Below are 23848 nucleotides of genomic sequence, written 5' to 3' on the forward strand. Positions count from 1 at the left end.
ATTTTGAAGACTGCCATTACGTGTGCCAGTCCATCAGACAATGTGTTGATCTGATGGTGAAAACGTAACTGCAGTGGCAGGGGCATTTCTCCGTGGGTAATGATGTGTGGACCAGGATCTCTGAATTTCCTTCTTGCCAAATTCTTTGACTTGTGCCACATCCATTTATTCTTGATCTTTCTTTGTAATCCTTGTGCTGCTGCTGTCCTTCTGCCCCTCTTCTGTGTTGCGTAATTAGTCTGAACAGTATAATTTTCTTTTATTCCTTGCAACCTTTCTTTTCCACCCCTCTGCTTTCCTGATGCTTTTCCTTGCCAAATAGTCAGAGATTTCTCTCAATTCTGAGTTCCTATGTAAGCTATAATTTTATTCTATTATGAGTGAGCACTGCTACTGCGGGCCTGGAACTGATTACTGTTTGCATATATCCAGCATCACCAGCCAAAGAGTCAAAGACCAAAGAGACTTCTCGGAACCTTACAAGGATTTCAAAATCACCTTGTTATTCTTTTCAGATTCCCCATTTTGTTGGGAATTTCTTTTTTATTTCAGTTGTATCAGTATTCAAAGGCCAAGTTTATATTTTGAAAAGTAGTTGTAGATGTTAATTACCTTCACAGGCAGTCCAAAACCTAAAATCTCATTTTAAATTAGCACCTATTTCCTGTCCTGGATATCCAAAAAAGTGCTTGATTAGATCAGCATGAACTCTATTTGCACTTTTCAGAAGTGTATTTCAGACTTGGGTATTGACAGACCTTTGCTGGGAGGCTGAGAACAAAGCTTTTGTGTATTTTGTCTTGGTACTTGGCCCTGGCTGGAACAAGTACTTTCATTGTTTTTGGAATATTTCAATGCTTTTTTTCTTCATCCCAGAAAGGAGAAATCCCAAAAATAAATGAGAAAGAGATCAATCATTTGGAAAGTTACAAATATTCGAAGAAAATAGAAGATTTTTCTTTTTTAATTGAAAAACTAATGAGAGGTTATGTTCTTCTGAAAATGCAAGCTGAAATTTCTATTAATTCCCTTTATAGAAGTTATATGCTACTACTGTATTCTGAAAAGATGGGATAATTAGTAATTGAGATATAAAAGGGATCATACTGGTCAGTCTGATACCTCCTCTACCTTTCAACTCTTGCAAAGGAATACTTACAGGAGTTGTGGTTTGAAAAATGGAGAAAACTGTGGTGAACTAAGACTTACTTCTGCTGTTCCAATCACTTCCCTCAAGAGCTCCATAATAAAACTTGGTTTGCCATGGTCACTCATGCACTGGCTTTTATAATCTCTCCAGGATGTTTCGCAAACAAAAATAAAAAAATATTTTGAAGGCCATTGATCTGTCCATCTGCTTGCTGCTCTTAGCTCATTTCTTGGTAGTTTCTACCCCACGCAGGAATACTTATTGCTGAGAATGGCACTGCTGGTCTGGCAGCCACAAAAAACAACTTCTTTAAGTGGTCTTGTATGGAATTGCATGTCTCATTTTAAACCTCTTCTAGCATAATGTGCTTAATTGGCCTGTGTCTCTGGGCTGGATAAATGGATGCAAGTTCTGAAGTTTTGTTACTTTGTTCTTCCCTTGGACAGTATATTGGAGGTCATTGACCAGTAACAAAGAGTTAGAACAACTAGCCAAATTATCTCTAAAATGTTGCAGAACAGCCATTTCTGAATCATGAATTCTGTGATTTATTAGGTCAGATTTGTTGTCCTCTTTCCGTGTCAGTGTCTCCCATTATCTTTTCCTGGTGGTTCTCCTACACCCCTTAGTTTTTGACTTGATCTTTTTAGGATGTGCCAGGTGAATTTTTCTACAATATTTGTTATATTCTAAAAGTAAGGATACCACTGTAGAAATAAAAAGGAACTCTCGTGACTGTAGTAGCTTTTGATCACTGCTGTTGTTCTTCAGATTATGGATTAATACCCAGCTATTGTTCAACTAAATAAATTCCACCTATTACTGTTCTTCGGAAATTATTTGCTAAATCTTGATTTTCTATTCTCTACTGCTGCTGGCATGAGATTCTTTTAAAAAGTTGAGGGGAATTAGACTGTGACTGCTTTAGGGATTTTAGGAATCAGGCTGTGACTGAGTGATGTGATCTAGGGGAAGGTATCCTTGACTATGGCAGAGGGATTGGAACTTTAAGGTCTTGTCCAACACAAGCCCATCCATGATTCCATGATTCTGTGTTTTTGCCAGCAGTACAAATAGGAACAGATGTGTAGGAGACAAATGGTGCTCACCCTCCATGCACACAGTGAGCATTTCAGTGGGGTTTACTTTCAGTCTAGCACTAGGTCAAATCTGGCCTCACTGACTGAATGCCTGTTGGGGTGCATCTTCTGATTTGCTTTTACCCAAAAAAAGACCAGGTAGTGTGCTCTGAAATCACGCTACAGTACAAAGTGATGTGCAGTAAGTGAGAAAGAATGAAAGTTTTGTTTCAAAAGCACACCTCTGATCCAAAATAAATATTCCCATAGATGGATCCTTTTTTACCTGATTCAGACATTTCAGTAAATCCAATAATGGGCCCATCTTGATCAGCTGGTACTTAAATATTTCTGTGTATGTGGCCAAAATGCTTCTTAGCATCTCACTTCGACATGCTCTTTTCACATTAATGTCACCATTATTGTGGAGACAGTTGTAATTGCTGTTCTTGTAACTTGTATTTATATAGAAAAGTAATACCAGAGAAATTCAACTTAGAAATAAGGCACAAGGCAATTAACAGTGGAACAAAGTACCAAGTTCTGCATTGTCTCGTTCTTGATGACTCCAAGTGGAGGTCAAATGAATTTCTGGAAAATATGCTTTTGTTAAACTGGTTACTGGCCCAAAATAAGGGCAACTGGCTGAAATTCTGTGGTCTGTGGTATGTGGGAGGTCAGACTAGATGATCTAATTTTCTTTTCTGACTTTAAACTGTATGAACTGAGTGTGAGCAATTCCCCTGATTACAGGACACTTCTGGCCTTTGAAATCTGCAGGATCTGTCAGTTACCAGTAAAGAACATTTGCTATTCTGCCATCAAATCAAGGAATTAATTTTAGGATATCACATTGTTGTATCCTGCTTTATGATGTGTAGAAGCAAGAAGAAAAAATCCCCCTCACCTGTAGCACGATTTAGTTTAGGCCAATGGTGTATTGTAAACTTAGCCTTTGGTATTGCTTATCACAACTGAGATTCTAAATCAGAGCTGAAATAGGACTTGGTTTTAGAGTTTCAGTGCCAGGAAGGTTAACGGGATATTGACAGTTTTAGGAATGAAATGTCAGGGAGGAAATTAGAGCAAACATGCATCATGAGCCAGCACACAGCATGGCTGGTTTCAATAGAGGCGGCAGATCCTCTGTAGTAACGCCCCCACTAACAGTGGCATTATCACTGCTTCCAGATGGCATCAACACAAACACACTGAGCTTGTGCAGGCACCTATAATTTATCCTGATCCCTTCCTCCTCTGGATTCAGAAGGAAGAAGGCAAGTGGTACCACAGCTAAGCCCAACTGTTTTCTTTTTCTCTTTTTTTTTTTTTTTTTTTTTTTGCCAGGAAGTGTGGGGGTGAGGCAGGATCACATCTGGGGGTCCCTGGAGCCCACCAACAGTGACTGCTCTGAGTCTCGATGGGATGGGGGCATCCACAGCTCTTCTTACCCACTTCCTTCTGATTTCACTATGTCATTTGTATTGGGCTGGTCCATGCCCCAAATCAGAAGGGAGATTGCAGCTCCTTTTCCCTCCTTTTAGATTCTCAATCTGCCTCTTCATTTTTTTTTTTCTTTTTATTGTTAAATCAACAAGCAACCTGGTCTAGTGGAAGGTGTCCCTGCCCATGGCAAGGGGTTGGAATGAGATCATCTTTAAGGTCCTTCCCAACCCAAACCATTCATTGTTTCTTTGATTTTATTGCCTAAGTGCATGTGCATTCTCAATGAGTTTTACTCAACCACTGAAAAATCATCATTTTATCACAGATAAAAACTTAGAAAAGAAATGGGAGATGTTTCTAACTGTATTCAGGAAAAAGCATGTTCCTTGAAAAAATGGATGAACTGTGTTAGTCTTCACAGTAAATATGGATTCAAACACATTTGAGAAGTTGATAAATAAGGTGTGTCTCCTAAAGAAGAAAACTCCAGCAAAAAATATTTTTCTTGTATACTAATATAAAGATGCAATACTGTGAAAAAGAATGTCTCAAAATATACTGAGATGATGGTAGGTTATTTTCAGAAAGCTCAGATCTTAATGTTTCTCGAAAGTAGGAGATACAGATGGCAATTCTAAAAACCTTCATCTTCCCAAAATGCATTAAGAACTTTTGCACCTCTCAGTTTAAATCCCTGGGTTACCTCAGCAAACATATATGTTTTAAAAAGTATCCACTTTTCACATTTAAGTGGATTAAAAGGAACAGTATGCATTAGCAGAGTATTTCTTTGCCATGTCTGTCTTACACATTTTGGAGGATGAAGTGGGAAAAGAAAGAAGGATCCAGTTGCTGCTAAGCTCTGTTTGGTTTTGAACTGTTTGGGTATTTCCAAAAGCCAGCTCTGGCGCCTTAAAATTTGCTTTCATCAAGAACGTGGTAATTCAAAATAGCTAGCTGAATTTTGGTTAGTGTAGCAGCAGGTCTCTTCATATCTTTTTTCCTTTTTTTTTCTTTTTTTTTGTAAGTAAACACTGATGATTTATAGAATATTTTGTTTCAATTATTTTGACTTTGCTTTTCACCTCTTTGACCTAGAAAATTGAGAGTGCTTTAATAACCAGTGTCCTTGTTAGAAACTTATTATGTGGCTCTTTCTGGAACAGCAAGTTAAGTATGTGGCACAGTATAAGGAATTTCAGTGTAATTTGTTTAGAGAGGCTGTTGCTTGACAAACCTTTTCTGAACAGCCTACATGGTAAATGAGAAATTGGAAGTCTCAGGGCTGGGATGGATAATGGACAATAGATGCTTTCACTTCTGGTGCCTGTTCAAGTCCAATCTGTCAAAGACTGAAAATTGTTCCCTTTTCAGACTGGGCAAGTGTGTGAATAAGTGGTTGGTTGACTCTGCCTGGTGCCTGATAAAATTTGCCCAAAAGTCAAAAATGTTCTCCTGTTTGGCTCCCTGGCCTAGTAATTTCAAAAGCCAAAGCTGAACCTGCAGCTGTCTTCTCTTCCAGATCAGGACCAAGATGTTTTACTCATCTATCTTTTTATCCATTAATTTCTTTATTTGTTATATATTGTTGCCCCCTTTTTTTTTTCTCTGTAACACCTGTTGGAAGTACCACATGGAACACAGCAAGAAATGGTTTTCTTGAGGATGAAGGAATTTCCTCCTGCAGCAGAGATCAGTGGTTCACAGTGGATCAGGATCAATGATTCACCCCCTCAGCAGCACCCCTGAAGGAATAAATACCACCCCAAGACATGCTCTGTTGCAGTATCTCTTCATTTGCTAAGGGCTCTGTGAGACTCAGTCATGCTTTCAAGTTGAATCATGCCCAGCTAAAGACAAATTAAGGAAGTATGGAGCAATTAAGTGACACAAAGTGACACCAATTTATCAAGAATAAATAAAAGTTTGGTGGTAAAGATGGCATGTGAGTTTATCCAGTCTCAGCAAACCTCATGTCACCATTCTGGGGATAGAAAGCCCAGCCTTTCAGCAGGAGAATATTCCCACAACGGTGATTTTGAGCAATTTCTTCAATGGGCTGGACACCATCAGGCTTCTCTATGACACCAAGGTCATGAGTGGCATTTTTTCCCTCTTTCTTTCTTTTTTCTCCTTAAGCAAACTGAATAATCACAGGAGAGGGAAAAAAAAAGAGAGAGAGAGAAAAATGTGTTCTCCTTTATTTTGTGGGAAGTATGAAAGCTCCCCCAAGATTTTGAGGACTCTCTTGTGCCCTGAGTGACAAACTGCTGGCTGCTCCAAATTGGTGTTTAGGATTCTCCTGCTCCTATTCACAAGCACTGAGTTTCTCTCTTGAGTGGGCAATGCCCTCTGTGGTATTGCCAAAACTCTTCATGTGTCCTACAAAAAGCAGTAGATCTGTTTTTCTACAGTTTCTGCAACATCTGCGGATATATTTGTAGACCCCTAATGTGGTTGGGAGAGGATGAAGTGAATTTTGGATGGAATTATTGTAAGACACAGAAGCCCTTCACTTCTGTACAGAGGAGATGATGTTGGTAAGAGACAAGGACCTGCAGAAATCAGGTTGGAAACAAAAACAGCAGAGACAGATAGGCTGGTCAAAAGGGAGTGGAAATAATGAGTTATGGAAAGATGGGAGAATGGGCTAGAAACTGAAGGGTGGATAAGCTGAACTGGAGGCAAAGACAGATAAATAGAAGGAGAGATTTATATCCTTAAAGTTAAGCAGAGTAGAGTTGGTAATAAAGAACTAGGAAAAAATGCTGTTGTGAGGAACAGGAAAGGATGAACAGGAAAATATGATGAGAGAAAAAAAGAAAATTACTCAGTTTATTGAGAAATATCTTGTAGTTTCTAATAAATGAATTAATAGTGGTGCACCTTTTAGAAAGCTGAGAAGGAAGCAATATTGAAAAAGCAAAGAAGAAACATTTAACTAGATATTATTTAAGGTTTATTTCTTAATCTGTCTAAGGTTTTAGCCACATAACTACTGGTGAAGTGGCTAGCTAAGATCAGCAGCTGGTTTTCAAAATCTCAGCATTAGAGTTTTATTTTGTAGAAATGTTGGAACAATATATTACTATTATAGAATAATTTGTAATAACCAATGGCAAAATATACCAACTAGATGTATATTATTAATATACATAATATATAAAAAATAATGGCCTATTATAAATTAAATGTAGACTAGCCCAGATAGTCCCATACCTTGTCTAAAACCTAAAGCGTAAAGAAATAGGAAAATAACTTTTTTTTTTTTTTAATCACAAACTCCATGTATATTCAGGTTCTTATTTATTTTGAAGTTTACTTTTGAAATAAGATAACTTTGTGGCTTGGGAAAGGAGTGGACAAGATGACAAAATGTCTCAATTACACATTAAACTCTTAGAAAGTCACACCTGCATTTAAGACATGAGTGTTAGAATAGCTCCAGCATCCAAAAAAGTGTTGAGATTTATGAACATCTTGAGTACAGCTAGGGTGATGAACTCCTTGGTAAAATATGGGGCAACAGGTCAACACTCAATGGCTGTTTTCAAGACCTACCTATGAACCTATGTATGTCCCAGTGTCCAGAAAGATAGGTCTTAGCCCCACTGAAGTCCATCAGATTTTTTCCCTAAAAATCATGATCTTATGTTAGAAAGACATTTTCTTCCCACTCATGAGGGTTTGAAGGAGAAGGTGTTGAGCCCACCAGTTGATGCAGGATGATAATCTGCAGTAATTGCTACTGATGTAATCTGTTTTCTCCATCTCATCATTTTAGCATCTGAAGCCTAGTCTGACTTCTCTTGACCCATACTCCAGGTGAAACACTGGAATACACTGGAGAAACAGGAAGCTGAAGAGTCTCCCATCAGTGAGCTGCAATGGAGTTTATTCGTGCCCTGACAATGAAAATCAGCTTCTTCCTTGGCAGGATGTGCTGCTGGAGGCTTCTGTGTGGTGTCATTTACAGCCTGGATGTCTTTGTAGATTCCTGCTACGATGTGAGAACACTGATGAGTGGAGGGGGAAGGGACCAACCTTCCCCTTACCATATGGGAAACATCTGTAATGGGCAGCAGGGCTTGCTCTAAAGAAATGTGTTGTCATTTCATAGTTTCTTCAAAGTGTTACGTAGACAAAAGGTATCAACTTGAATTTTTACCAGCCTTGACTCTCCCAGCCTCTGGAGCCAGGCATTCACTGTAATGCCAAAGTATTCTTCTAAATGAGACAGTCAGTAATGTTTTAAACTGTCTCACCCAAAAAGAATGTAACATCCACTGGAAAAGTATAGAGTAGTCAAAGTGCTCCAAAAATAAAACAAAAGAAACAATATCATGCCCTTTTATTGCGGCCCCTTAACTCTAGTCCTCTGAGAGCAGTGCTGATTGATGTCAATGATGCAACCTAAAAATTAATGTCAATTACCCAAAACAAAATGCACATAAATGACTTCAGGGTCTGATTTCAGTCCACAAAAGCCAGGAAATTCAGAGCTACTGGAGAGACGAAAACCTGGATTTCACATTCCCATCTTACCAGCAGCCATTCTGCTGGGGGGAAAAGGAGAAACAAAGGAAAAAAGAGTTACACCATTACAATAAATAATGTGATGGAGACAACAGCCCTCTCTTTACCAAAGCCTGGATCCACTGGGTCCCATTAGCTTTAAATCCAGGAACTGCAATGTGTTCTAGGTTTGGGGCTCAGTTACTTCCCTACCACCTTCCTGCTTTTTTAAAATAGAAACTCTTTTATTGTTTTAGTTAACAATAACATTCAATGAGACTTAACTAACTCCTCATTTACAGTAATTATTTTGTGTTCTTTCATTTCCAGCCACTGGAAGTGGGGATGTTGCTGTCAGCATGATTAGCCCACGTTATCTATTTGATGCAATAATTGCACATCCAAACAGGATCGACCCTGCCTTCTCTGATAAATGAACATGCAGTAATCTAGATGTTCTGGTGTCAGCATGCACACAAATCAAAATGTTCTAACATCAAAGAAGTACGTACGAAAAGACTTCCATACAGGATTTAAATATTCCTTCATGTTATTAAAAAAATATGGGCTGTGATAACATGAAAAGCCCGTGGTGGGGTAACAAGCGAGTAATCCATCTCCCTACTCCTAAACCCATATTTAGTGACTGAACAATGGCAATCAGCCAGAAGAATCTCGTGGCCTGGCCAGTTTGTTTTCAGACAAGTATCACTTTTATAGATGTGCATATAAATGTGTGTCTGCTCTTAAACTGGATACTAGGGAAAAAGATGAGATGTGGTAAAGAAGAAAGGAGAGTTTGATGTGATGAGTCAGACCACTGAGATATTGTTGATGGCATTGGTCTGTCCTTGCATTTCAAAATAAGTTTCATTTAAGTAGCATGTGCCATAGGAAGTGACATGTGAAATTAGGTCTGTGTAGGGGGGGTATAGCGTGAAGGTTCTAAGTCTGTGGAGTTATTTCATTTGCTTCACAAAGTAAATATTATTTGCCCACCCCCCACCCACAGCGAATCAGTCAGGAACTATCAAAAGGAATTTTTAGTCACTTCTAGGAAGGACATTTTTGAATACTGTTGTTCTCAGCAACCAGCCAGTGTCCCTGGGATGACCCATTTGGCCAGGATATTAGGCAGGTAAGAAACAGAGAGACAGGAAGACATTTAGAAAGATTAAAGATAACTTGAGCTGTATATTAGAGAGACTTGTGAACCAGCTTTTCCAACATATGATTATGGATATAATGTCATTTTAAAAGTATAATATAACAAAAAGCCTTCCCTTCCTTGGGATCCCAAGTTCCTTGGTGCATTCTTGCAGCTCATAACTTGCCTGCAGCTCTCTGAGTGAGGGCTCTCCTCTGTGCAGGCTGCCTAAAGCAGGAGCCTGCAAGGCTTTGGGCAATGTTCCAACACTCGCAGTGTGCCACTGGCACGGTTTGTGCTCCCCAAACCCAGCTGAACACAGGAAGGAGTTTGTCTGTCCTGCAGTGGGAAGTGCTGGGGAGAGCAGGACCAGGCTCTGCCGTGAGTGGTGGCCAGGAGGGCACTGCCCTCTTCACATGTCCCAATTCCCTCCTTTACAAACAAAGCCATTCACAAGTCCAGCTCCTCCTGTGCTCAGCATTGACATGGAATCACAGGAGGTAGTGAGCAGGGCCACTGTCACCCAGATCCACTTGGGATCTGGTGTTTTTCACAAATCATAGGATCATTTAGGTTGGAAAAGCTCTCTAAGATCATTGAATCCAACCATTAACCCAGCACTGCCACGCTCAGCACTAAAACCAGTCCCCAGCTGCATATCTACACATTGACCACTTCATTCTTGTTACCCATTTTTTCCTTCTTCTATTTGCTTTGCATATATTGAATAATTCAGCTATTCATACTCTTTCTTTTCCAAATCCTCATGCTTAAGCCTGGCTTGAATGGGATAAATGTGTCATTACTTTGCCAAGAATGGCCCAATACTTAAATGAGTTGTGACTTAAGGGAGAGGCATCCTTCTGTGATTATCACCAATTACTAGTGAAGTGTTAACTGTTCAAAGCAATTAACTGCTCTGCTTTGTATTTTTAGAGGCATATTGCATTCTTTGCCTACTCTAACGAGTAGGACATCCTGCATGCAATTAAAGAATAACCTTTAGTTTCCTAAATTATGAATGCTTGCTGTCATAAAAAATCAAATACCTGTATAGATACTTGCCTGGATTAATGTTCAGATTAAGGATGGAGCTTTGGTTTGAAGGATAGAGGCATTTGGCTTTTCTACTTAGTGAACCGTTTTTTAAGTTTGGATTTGATCCTGATTTTCAGAAGTCCAGGAGGGACCAGGAAACCTATTTTGATTCAGGGCTATTTCTAATATAAATGTCATAAAACCTGGTAGTTTATAATAATTTATTCTGCTGCTAAAATATTGGTTTAACTGGTTAAACTGCCTCAGCACTTGGATTTTTTTCTCCAGCGTGTTGCAGAAATAGATGTGAAAGATCGATTGGATGCCATTCTGCAGCCTAATCCTAGGTAATTTATTCCATTTTACCTGAGAGAAAGGTCCAAATATATGTTCTTCTGGTTTTAATCAGTCCAAGTACAATTGATTCAACTTTTGCCTGAATAAGGAGTGAGTAAAAACTGAGCAAGAGCCTCAAGATTTGGCTCTTATTCATTAACCTCAGGGCAGACTTCATTTTGTGTGATTTTTAAGCTATTAAAATGTTGGTTGGCTTCCATTTGAGCTCAAATTCCTAATATCACCAAATAATTATGTGTAGATGATGAAATGAAGAAACAGGCATGTAGTCTCCAAACGTGTTTCAGTCTGGGTGGCTGAAATGGCTCATAACATTCAATGCATGAAAATAGGGTGGATTGAATAAATTAGCAGAATCACAAAAGGAAACCACTATAGGAAATAGTTTTACACATGTAATCACTGAAATACTCTAGTGAATGTGTCAATCTGTACTAAATAAATATATTTGTTTATAGACATGTTCTGTATTAGCTTCCACTCCTTCACAGCACTTTGCCAAACAAAATCCCACTAGAAGTAGGATGTTCGCACCCGAGTAGGAGTTTCTTGGATAAATATTTTTTCTATATTGAGACCAAAACCACTTCTACAAATTTCAGACTTTGATTGAAATAGTATATTTCTTTTGCCTCTTTTTTTTTTCTCTCTTTTTTTTTTTTTTTCTCCCCCTCTTCCCATCTCCTTCACTGGCAACCACTGATGCATTACCTTAATTCCTCTTACCTCCCACGGCTCCGGTGCGCCAGCTCCCCTCTGCAGACAGAGCACATCAGTCAGGGCTGAGCAGGGTGAGAAGTGGCTGCACCCCAGTGCTGCCACCATCCAATGTTGGGAAAATTCCTCTCTTCACAGACCTGAGCTGTTGGTTGACCTCTTGTTTCCCCACTGAAGTGCTCTGTTGAATCAAAGAGAAAGGAGAGGTTCTGTGCTCTCTACAGAGAGCGTTTGCAGGATGCTTTCAGGAGGTGGGGGAGAAATGTGTTGCAAAATGTGATCAGATGCTGCTTTTCATTACAATTTCAACAGTTTTAAGGGAAAAATGTAGGTGAATTCTGTTGTTTTCCCAAATTATTTAATTTCAAAGTAATACCCGCTCCTCCGATGCAATAGCTGCCAGTTTCAGCATCCTTTTCTATATATCTGATATTTTAGCCATTACAATGGAAGATATAAAGCAATGAAAATAATTATGGCATAGTATAAAATGTATTCAAACTGTCGTGTATGAGCTCTGTAATCAAGCAATCCTCAAAAAAAGGTTTTCAGTGAGTGATAGTATTTCTGTTTCAAAGGCAGGGGAAATGGAAGCACAGAGACACTAAGTGGTTTGTCTGAGGCCACACAGCAAGTAAGTGTCAGAGCTGGGAGCAGAGCCCAGCCCTGGCTCCTGCCCTTATGCTCAGACAACTGTACCACACCATATTGTTTCCAAATAAATTTGCTCTTTAGATCCTATGCTGAGGTCATGAGCAATGGTGACACAGAGGGGGAATTTAACCTCTTCTGTCACTTCCTACAGAAACAACCCTGAGCTTCTACAGCAGTAGAAGAAAACCTTAAAAGATCAAATAAAGTCATCCCTGGAGACAGGGAGCCATCCAGGTTGTTTGGTGCTGAATTGCTCTCAGGCTGAACGAGTTTTTATTGTTAGTGGTATATTTTCACATGGGAGTGCTGTGACTGCAGTGCCCTGAGTCATAAACCAGAGGTTTCAGTGTCGAATCATACCTAAAGTCTCAAGATATCCAGTTTTAATTTAATTCTCAGACATAATAAAGTTCCCTGTGTACAGTATTGCTGTGCAGCTAAAGCAGTGAGTTGAGGCACATGAGGAGAGGAGAATTTGACCCTTGAGCAACTGCAGGTGTTTTGACGAGTTTGACAAGAGGCAGTAAAAATATAAGTGAACTAATTGCACTTCTCATGAGGAGATCAGGGACACTCAGGAGCCACTGCATTTCCAGTTGGTGATGGGATTCCAACAGGCCATATCCATCAAGGTCTCATGGAGACCTGCTTTGTGCTTTGCCAGCACTGTGTCCTGGGCAGACAGTTAAGGGCCATTAGACCCACAGCAAGAGGAACTTGCTGGATTTCAACTTTCTCTGCAGGAGAAGCAGTTGATGCTGTCCAGGGAAGAGTGGTGATGGAGCCCTGCTACAGGTTTTGCAGTCTGAGGAAGGGATTGCATTCCCTGACTGTGAATGGAGAGCAGCATGTGGTTGAAAGAGGGCTCAGAACAGGAATTTCTATCAGTGAGCAAAGCAGCGTTGCCTTTCCTCTGACAATTAGAAAGGGTTTCTTGCTCTCAGACAAATAAAGCCCATTAAAGCTGGTGGCAGTGATGGGAAAGACTTCATGAAAATATGTTTGTTTTGCAAAGCTGGCTGCCAAGTATTGTTTTATAGTTCCGTTTTTTCCTTCTTCCTCCACTGTTTACAGTACCCTCTGAGTGACTTAAAATGATCCCTCTCTCCCCACCAATTTTGTTCTTTTTTCTCTTGGCAGACATTGGTACCTCAGTTCCACATCCCAGTTCTTGCTGCAACAGAAGCCGTGATCCTTTTGCCTTGTTTTTCTTTTTTTACAGTACCAACCCAGCCCTGAGAGCAGCATTTTCTGGTTAACTGCAGCATTGCAATTTTGGCCAAATACACTGGAGGACAGCAGTAAAAGCCCTACATCTTGTTCTCCATCCACTGGTGGTATTGCACAGGGTGTCTGAGAAATTCATTTCGTCCTTGTTTTCCAGTGATCCTACATTTCCATCAGCCTTGGGAATGTCATTTATTCCAGAAGCAGAGAACAACAATAAAAAAGTTAGATAGTTGAGATCTAGATTATGTTCTTTACCAGACTTGGATGATATATCCTGGATATGTCCAATTCCTATACACAGCAGCCCACTTTTACAAAATTACTTTAAAAGTTTATGCCACTGGCAGATAAAAGGTCAACCAAAGGTCAACCAAAGGTCAACCAAAACCAAGAGCTGACTTTGCTGGGAAGCATTTTGTTGATGGGTGGTTTAGTGGAGTAGTGCTTTTATCAGTGTGTGTTGTTTGTGGGCGCCTATGTGAAGTGTTCCTGTGATGTCTGGCCCCTTCCTGAGGGCAGGTACTCTTGGCATGGACACTGCTGCTGTCCCTGATGTCTCACCAGGCTGAGGACTCAGGGAACAGACCTGAGGAATGCAGCTGTTAGTGTTTCTTAAACCTAACTGAGGTTTCCTGGGATCTAGCGTAAGCACCAGCATGGTTGTGCTTTCAGAGGGACTGTTGGGTATGGATAAATGGATGCTGCAGCTCTCAGCACATTGGTCTGGCCTCATCATAAATGAAATCCATGAGATTTCATGGCTACATCAGGGCACATCATACAAGTAAGTCTGTAACGTGCTAAACCTGGGTGTCCATAGATACATATTTGGGGTGTGTTATTCATTACTGACCATGTACAAGGCATTATGCACATAAATAAAGCGCTCCCTCATCCTTTGAGTAATATCAGACATCTGTGCTTTGGCTACTGATTAAAGATGGGTTTGTGGAATTAGAGCCTTCAGTGCTATTGTTTTAAATTGGAGGGAGAATTATCCATTATATTTCTTTTGTAACATGGATGCACTTTTAATAAAGAGAGTTTATATACACGCAAATTTATTTAAACTTAAACAGAAGCAACTAATTCTAAACAACACATGGATTTTCTTTTTCAAACAATGTTGCTTATACTTTGCCTCTTAAACTAATTATTATTTTAATCTCTAAATAAGCTGACACTTCTTTGCATGTGGTTTGTCTGTTCAGGCTGGGAAAAATTAGAGGAGTAACCTTTTAATCACAGGGGTTTTAATCTAGATGTTTTTATGTACAAAGAGTTATGAATCTGTCCGGGTGACCTGTTTGATATTATGGCAAGCTAATGAAATTTCAAAGTTAACATTTCCCAAATAAAATGGAAAGAAGAGACAGGGAGAAAAGGAGCAGATTCAAAATTAGAGAATCTTGGTGGTTTATGGGTTCCAGGTTATTTGGAGTGGAATGAAAGTTAATGCTACATCCTTTTTTCCATCCTGCCAGCCAGTGTCTGATCCAAGAATGTCTCTTATTTAAAGGGCAGGGCTCCCTCCACTGTTCTTAAATAAAGGCTCTGACTGTCTGAGATCCAACCCTTTCTGATTTTCACAGTAACATTGTAAGGCTGTATGAAGAGAATTATTTAATGGAAAGAAGTTTTGCATATGATTCCCCTATCACAAACCTGCTCAAGTCATATGGTTTGATTTACATTTATGCAAATGTCAGAGAATAGAGTAAAATTACCCAAGGCAGAAAGGACCGTGGCAAGTCACAAACAAGATGTGCCTATTTGCATTTATGTTTGCTAATGAAGTTCAGCCAGGGCTTGCTCTTTGATTTGGATGTCTCTGTCTGCCATTCCACTTTATGCACTGTAATTAAAACACTTGCCCACACACATGCAAGAGGACACCAAGAAAGGCAGACTTCAAGTTTTATAAATGCTGTTCTGTAACTCACTTATACAGGGCTTATAATTCAGGATTTAACATCTCTAAGTGATACAACAGGCCTGCAGTGTGACATTGTGCTTAACTTTAATGCAAGAAGAACTGCAGGCTTAAACCAGTGTAGGATTTGGCCCAATAAACTTTGGTGTCTCATGTGCCCGCTGGAGATGTTCTACCCCAGACTTTCCAAAGTTTATCCCAAATAAAAATTAATCCTCAGCCCACTCAAAAATCACAGCTGTTTCTCTCTCCTGCCAAAATTATTCTTTCTCATCATGCTACAGCTGTGAAATTATGCACTAGTGTAAATTAACTGGAAACCATTTCTAGCTGAGGTGCCTGTTCAGAAGTCTTGGTATTCTAATCTACTCTGTTCTCTCATTGAGGAGTACTCACACATCTCTATGTTTGGCTAGGACTTGTTTCTGTAAATCATAGAATTACAGACTGGTGTGGGTTGGAAAGGACCTGAAAGATCATCCAGTTCCCACCCCCTGCCATGGGCAGGGACACCTTCCACTATCCCAGGTTGCTCCAAGCCCCATCCAACCCGGCCTTGGACACTTCCAGGGATGGAGCAACCACAGCTTCTCTTGGCAACCTGTGCCAGAGCCTCACCATCCTCATAGGGAGCAATGTCTTTAATATCCAATCTAAACCTATTCTCTTTCAGTTTAAAGCCATTTTCTTAGTCCTAAATTGCTAATAAACACAATTATCTATCCCTTAAATTGTCCTATATGCTCTTCAGTAAGCTGTCCCATTTCATGGGACCTACTGTGAGGACAGGAATTTTGCTGCCCTTTTCTTGGGGTGATGCTTTTTGGTCCTTAATGACACTGCCTTGGGATACCACTACAGGAGAGAAATGGGACCAGAAACAAAAGGAGTAGAAAATGGATGATTTTTCATTAAATGTGAGGATTTGTTTGGCCAAGTTCTCTTGTGCCATGCTGGCTTTTTAAGCTGTTAGTTCTTCCTTCTTTCACCAAACTAAGGGCAAAGCAAGATGTTGCTTTTAGGCAATTGACAGCAGTGAACACTGCCCATCTTTTCTGCTTCATTGTGCTTCCTTTCAGATTGTTGGAAAGAAGCCTGCCTTCATTGATTAGATAATTATAGCATTGCCAGAGAGGATCCTGTGTCAGAATCCAATGTGCTTTGACAATTTGAAGGAGCAATATTTCCAAGAGAGCATTCCTATATAGAGGATGCCTGAGAAGGTTCTTCACAAGATGCCTTCATGGGGTAGAATCATAGAATGGTTGGGGTTCGAAGAGGTGTTAAAGATCTGATTCCAACCCCACTGCCATGGGCAGGGATGGACCCACTAGGTTAGGGTAGGACTGGGAAGCAAGGACTACGAAGCAAAATCATCCCAACTCTCCCCTAAATGGGAGCAAGTGGTAGGAGTGGCCTGGGCAAGATGAAGGTCATGTTTCTGCTTTCTGACATTGTCACAGCTTGTGCAGCCTCTGGCTCTGATGGCAGAAATCTGTCCTTCTACCTTCAAGGAGGTCAAAGAAAAGCAAGAAAAATCCTGTCATGTCATATCAAGGAGCAGGTAGAGTTTCTCTGAGAGCTAGATTAGACAAATAAGGTTAGATCAACTTTTCAGGGCATGGAAGCCATTCTGGGAAGGCAAACTGTCTAATTTGTGCCAGGTTATGTGATTCCCCATGTCTGAAAGCTGGTCCCTTTATCACCCCTTGCACTCTTGGGTACAGCAAGAGGCTGACAGAACAACCATAGCAGGAAAAGTCAAAGCACAGCCTGGTAGTAAATTTTAAGAGAGAACACACAGAAAATTTGGATGCAGTAGACACTTTTCCAAAAGGGGCTCCAGGAGGAACCATGGGCTTATGTTATCTCTTGACAGCAAGACATATCCAGCAAAATGGCTACAGCTATTTTAATCCCACATCAAGAGCCTGCATCATCCTCTATCTGTAATTCTGAGCCAAATAATCATATTTAAAAAAAAAAATTAAAATGTGGATGCTGCCCAAGTGGCATAAAGCACCCAGAAGTGTCATCCAAACCCTCTAAATTATCTCCAACCACATTAAATGTCTGCCACATCCATCTAAACTCTTGCAAGGGCACATACACATGTGAGTTTTATGAAAAACATCTTGCTGTTTCTCTTCATGATTCTTGGCATGTAGAGATCTGTCTTTCAGTATCACAAATTCAGCTGTATAGATCTTAAAGATATCTGGTATAACTCAGAAAGATGGGACGTCTGTAAAATACTTTTGCTTTGCATAAAAGCATTTTGGAGGTTAACCTTTATTATCTAGTAATGTATCAAAATGAGAGTGAAGTGTTATCTTGTTATGGAATGGGATGAATCAAACTCCCTCCTCTGAAATACTGATTTTCAAAACAGTTACCTTTATGCTGAGTTTGAAGGTATGGATGGTTTCTGGGTAAAATGGCTCAATTTATGGCTAAATTCCATAACAAAATACACATATATCAGAATCACTTTGTCTGGCTTGGGAAGGAAAAAATGTGTTGTTTTCATTATTGCTGAACTTCATAATGGCTTCAGGAATTTTGTTGGTCCTTTCCAAAGAAAGTGAACTTCAGGCAGAGATTAAAGCAGAGGAAATTTCAGCCCAAGGGCAAATGTTTTAGAAAGTTTAAAGTATGTGAAAGGGGGAGTGAAGTAGGAAATAGTTTTCAATCCTAACTATAGCCACACTTGTTATATCACTAAATATAGACTGGTGGGTGTGCCCAACTCTCCAAAGGTGTTATCCTGCCTGCCATGAAACTGGCTTCTGAAATGACCTTTGCAGGGCTATTACTGTCTGTACAACACTGCCCATGTTGGAAAATGTTAAACTTCATTATTTCCCAGGTGAGCCCAGCCAAGCCCAACTTTGCTTCACAACCAAAATTCCTTTCACAAAATTCAACCTTTTATCTTTCACATAGATCCAGCTTTGTACTCAGGATCATTCATCTCTGAGCAAACTGCACAGTAGTCCTGAATATTTTGTTTATGTGTTAAAGGTTGTCACTTGGGTTATAAAGCCCTCTGAAACTATTGGGGTCAAGCAGTTAAAAACATTACTTTTGCATCGACTTCCAAATGCCAGCCATAATGGTTTGGGCAAGCGGAACATCCAGACTGCCTTGGACTTTCTGCTTGTGGTTGTGGGAATGTATTGGATCCTTTCAAAATTATTGGCTAGTCTGTTTTGGGAATTTCAAGTTTGGGTATAGAGTCTTTGGATTTATTTTGTGTTTTGTTTGTGGTGATACTGTCATGTCTTGGCTGTATATCCCAGAGCTGATGTTCTGCTCTTTGACTTTAATGCCATATGCTGCCAGATCTCCAGGCTGAAGTGTGGTGTTAATGTAAAGGATGCTGTAATGAACATCTTGTACATATTTCCTTTTGCATATTCACTGTCTGTAAAATGTCTCTCTGAATACATCCTTGCTGGTTTTGAAATTATTTCTTTGCAGTTCAGTATAAATGCTATTTATATCCAAAGTTGGTTGAGGTTATCCTTTACTCCTAATGTTACTCTAATTCTAGTTTAAGAGAGAAATTGATCTGGCTGAAATTAATTAGGAAATTGGTAGAGCCACTAAAAATGGTGGTTATATATGGCACTTCCTAAGTGCTTTGACTGAAGAGGTACAAAATAAATCCGATGAAGCACTAACCATAATGAAATAGATGACTACATTTTCATTTTTAAAACAGGATGGCTGCTGAAGGTGAACCAAATAAAGCAAAACTATTTAAATTCTATTGCTTTTTTAAAGATATTGTTAATAGAAAAAAAAAGTATTTTTTAAACTGAGAATATCTTCTTACATTATAGGGTTTCCAGTGGCATTGAAAGGTATAGTTTCCTATATTGATTCAGAAAGAGCTGTTAAAAATGCATGAAAGGTATTTTAGGGAGACCGTACCACAGGATCTTTTAAAATTATTTTCTCAAGAGCCACTTGACTCCTGTGCTTCTTTACCATTGGAAACACATCATCCCAGGTTACAATATATGGGATATCAAATTATTTCCTACTGGCCAGAGAGTCTTTAAGATTAATTTGGGTTTGGAGTGGTGGGAATTATACCAGTGTCTGTTTATATAACTTTAGACTCAGACTATAAATTAAATTTGGAAAACTGCAATTAGTCAATAATTTATAGAGTGTTCAGGTAGTTTAGAAATGATTCTTGAACATGGTGAATAGACAATAAATGCTTATAAAGGACAAACATATTCAGCATAATGGTGTATTTTTGGCCTCATCTATTTTGCAGGCAATTAACAAAGGAGGATGTTACATTTTGCCTATCTCTTGCTCTCCTGAAATAGTCACTAACCACTTGTTAACCACAGATTTTTTAATAGGCGAAGTGGTTGCTTACAGCTTCCCCGCCAGAAATGTTCAGATTAAGCACACTATTAGATTGCAGCCAGCATAGCCTACGAAACAGGAAGAAAGCCTTGCCTTTCTCTCTGCCTCCTTCCCTTGTTTAAGCTGATGTGATAATTCACTGCAGATTTTCTCTTTCCCTGACAGAGTGCCTACCGCAGGAACGGGATGACTTTTCTCGCCTGCTGATGTGGATGTGGCTGCAGCAACAGGAAAGACAGTATTATATTAAGGTGATTTTCTTTTCCCCTCCATGGAAGGAAAAAAAATACAAGCTCCAATGTCTCCATGTACCAGTGAGTGGGCTGGTTTGTTGTGACTATCTGCTGGCTGTCTCTGTCTCTTTTTCCAGCCCCCTCAATCGTTATTCTTGTTTACTAGCTGGAACATTTAGCTAATTAATGGCAGGATGTTTGGGATAGGGTGTAGGTGGACAAGAATGCAGTTCAGACAATGCTGAAGTTTGCAGGGGACTTTCTGACTGCCATGTCATTTTTATTTAAGTGTCTGAAAGTCTGTATGTTCTCCAGAAGATGTTTTTTGTAAAGCAGGATGGGGCAGGAAGAGGCCCGAGATAGATGAGGTTGTGTTAGTTTATTAGGTTGTATAAAGGTTACGTAGTTTTCTTTGCAGTTTTAACATAAAGAAAACTATTTCCCCTCTATTTTCTACTAATTTCCACTTGTTTCTCTCAATTAATATAAGTGTTCACAGAGTGTAACTCAGTTTAATACAGTGAGGGGATTTTGATGACAGCCATACCAAGTTTGGATGCAAGGATAGTCAGAAAAGTTCAGGTAAACCAAACTTGACCAGTTAGGAGACTTGGCGTTTTGCAGACCCAAAGATGGGCTAAGTGCTCACACCCAAATTTTCAATATTGGCATCTCCTAAGGTTTGAGCCATCATTGTCCAAAATCAAAGAAAGCCTTTGCAGTGACTTGGCACTGGATTGGACCCCTATTTGGAAAAATACAGCCTGAAGTGTTTCAATAACTGTGTCTGTCTCAGTGGTTCTAGGCAAGGACTTAACGCTGTGTACTTGCTCAGCGTTTGCTGCAGGAAGCAGATGTTGTCCCTGTTGTTGACAAAGGCAGCATTACTGTTGGATTTGGTTGAAGAAGAAACCAACTCTTTTTGCCTTTTTTTATATTTTAGCTAAAGTTGTTTGTTTTCAAGATTTTTTTTTTTTTAAATCTCAGTCACTGCCTCTATGCTTGTTCCCGTCCCTTTGCTCCTCCAGCCTTTGCTGGCCTCACAAACACATTCATTTCTTCCCATAAAAACTGTACAAATATAGAGCTAACCACGATGATGCTTGAGCAGAGAAAAGGGCTCCTGCTTCACCAGGATCTGCTGGCACGTCCTGCTGGTGTCCCTGTGGTACCCACAGGTCAGGGGTCTTCTTCAGCTGCCCTGAGATCAACCTTGGAATTCAACTTAAGCCTCAAGTTAATCTAGAGCACCCAAGGGATCAAGAGGAGAACAGAAAAGTATTTTATATAATGCAGCCATCCTCCTTTGTGCTTAGTATGTGAGGTCTTAATTTTCAGTCCTGCTCTGGACTCTTGTGGTCTTCTGTAGGTGGTTTTGTTATCCTGCTTTCCTGGACTTACTTGCAAAAACTTTAAATATATGTATATTTTTTAAATAAATGGAAAAATGTCTCTTTGCAACCAGAATATTGTAAAAGTGAACATCATCCGTCCAATATTGCTGCCATTCATAAATTGCTTTTCTCTTTTATCTGCTTAGGCTTCTGTTTTCTGGAAATTTTCTGTGTGTAAATGACTAAAAGTAAAGTGTACAATGTATTAAACGAGGGCAGGGGGAAGTTTTCTGATGTTCCATTTGTGCTTCTTGAAATATATGATTAAACTTTTCTTTTTATCATCACTCTTTATTTTTGTTGGCATCCTTAATCATGGAAAATTATATGCTTGCTGTAAACATCCAGACTTTTTTAAAAGGACACCAGCATTTATTGTATTTGGTTTCGATCTGTAGGGATACAGACTGAAGAAACCATTTCAGGAACTGGGTACTGGAATCAAAATTCCTTCTGTTGCTGTCTCTCTCCCAGATTTTACATTTTAAAATATGCATAAGCAGGAAAAATACTGGCACTTATTTTTAACTGGTCTCCTTAAAGTCCCAGAGAATGAAGACTCAACATACATTTCTCTGAGAAATATGACAGATCATGTTTTTGTTGGTCTGCTGTGTGTTTGTCTATCTTGAACAGCCTGACAGGCAATTATTTATAAAATCTGGGTTTGCCCAGTAAACCCATATAATAACCTTTCACTTCTCTGCACAAGTCAGGGAGCTGAATTTAGAGTCAAACAAGGTATGTTAGTTATGTCTCTCTATCTTGGTCTAACCCAGTTTATTCTTATTTTGGGAAGTAATCACTTTTTTCCTCATCTTCAGAGTTTTCTTTAACTCTGTTTAAAAGAAAAATGTAACCAGTAAAACCAGCACAATCAGTGCTGCATTTGGAGTGTTTCTTAGCACTACTTCCCATGCTGCAGAAACAGAGATGTATGTTTACGCTGGTGCTACACATTTTTATTATATTTATAAAATTCAGCTTGAGATTCAGTTAATGGCTGCATATGAATAGCTTTACACTTCTGTAATTTCAACTTGCAAATCATTTATATTTTAGCCAGGATTTATAGCTACTGAATCAGGTTATGTTGATTATTTCACATTAGCTATCTGAAGAAGGGAAACTTCAGTTTCAGTAGGAATATCACTGTATATCATATAAGGGAGTGTGAGTTTTACTCTCAGCTCAGTGCCTGACTTGCTTTGTGGTTATACTACCTGTTTTTTCAGTTTTTCTTCCAGCCATCCACAAAACGGAGATAATAATTCAGCTTAAAACTCATGAGTGGTGAGGAAGCCACAACACAAATTTCTAGTTGAGTTTCATCTCATTCCCTGGTCCATCCTCTGTCAGTCTTTCCTCTGAGAAAATCAAACCCTTTAAAAGACTTTTGTCTTTGTCTGGAAATTGGAAGAAGCTGACAGTGCTCCACATATTTCTCCAGAGACACTCAGGACCCTCCAAAATGTGACCTCCTGGGTTTTCAGGGCACACTTCTCTTTGTCAAGTGTCCGTCTCACTGAGGGGGGAAATAAAAAAATGTGTTTTGGCATTTCTTGGTGTGGATGAACCTTTGTGTTGCATTAAGGTTCTGCCATCAGCCGTGTGTACATCTCATAAAATGGTTTATAGTTTCCTGTCCAGCTCATAGAGAATGTTTCATGGTACATAAACACTCCTAATCATAAATTCAGAATAAATAGATAATGACATTAGTCACAAGTCCAACTTTAGCTGAAACTTAAACAGTTACAGAGTTGGGGGTGTTTTTGCCTGAATGAATCATCTTGTCCAAAGTTGGGCTTTTTATACCTCTACTTTTTATACTTTTTATACCTCTGCAATATATCTACCCCAGGCAGCAGTGCAGCCAGGGAAATGCAGTGGTGGCATGCATTAAATCCAGGTTTATTCAGAGGGCACAGAGCCAGCACAAAGCAGTGAAGCTATCCCTGAAGGAATTGAATGTAAATTTGATGGTTTAAATAAGGCCAGATGCCTTAAAAATTATTTTGAAAGCTGTATCTTTAATGTAGCTCAACTTTTTTCTTTTTTTTTTGCTTGAGATAATGATGTTGCCTTTACAAACTAATAAGAAAAACTAGTTCTCATCTCTTGTGGGGAGACAAAAATCAGATACTTTGGCTTCTATAAATCACTGAAATCTTGGCAACTACTGAAACAAAGTTTTAGAAGGCAGATATCTGCAAATTTGAAGGAAACCTTCATATTTTACTGGTAAAAGCTTTTCAACTGTTTAGAGAGTGCTCAGAGGCACTACATTAATAGCCATTCTCAATAATCAAGCTCTAGTATACTTATATACTATTTTTTTTAAACAAGATAGATTAGTAGTGAGAGATGGAAAGATAAATAAGGAAAATAAAGAACTAAAATTATAATAATACCGTTTCATTTTACATTTTATAGCTCTCTTCAATATTTGTGATTGATAATTCATCTTAATTCCTATCAGACAGAAATATTGGCACAAGAATCTTATATCAATATCTGTGTACTTCTGGAGCTGTCTTCATCCAGATGCTTTGCAAACTTT

At 39.2% G+C, this 23848-nt stretch overlaps 1 protein-coding gene across 2 annotated transcripts in view; it reads left to right on the forward strand.

Annotated features, from left to right (window-relative positions):
* SUPT3H (SPT3 homolog, SAGA and STAGA complex component) overlaps window positions 1-21572 on the forward strand; it is a 251699-nt gene extending 230127 nt beyond the window's left edge. Inside the window, exons 12-13 of one of the 2 annotated variants that reach the window (XM_088162520.1) lie at window positions 19824-19909; window positions 20977-21572. In XM_088162520.1, the coding sequence (XP_088018646.1) occupies window positions 19824-19865 (42 nt within the window). In that variant the 3' untranslated portion in view covers window positions 19866-19909; window positions 20977-21572. Of the gene's footprint in view, window positions 1-19823 lie in introns of both variants that reach the window. The other variant, XM_088162519.1, reaches the window with a different exon arrangement.
* The last annotated feature ends 2276 nt before the right edge of the window (window positions 21573-23848 follow it).

This window comes from Sturnus vulgaris, chromosome 3 (genome assembly GCF_052056855.1).
Source record: "Sturnus vulgaris isolate bStuVul1 chromosome 3, bStuVul1.hap1, whole genome shotgun sequence".
Taxonomy (NCBI): Eukaryota; Metazoa; Chordata; class Aves; order Passeriformes; family Sturnidae; genus Sturnus; species Sturnus vulgaris.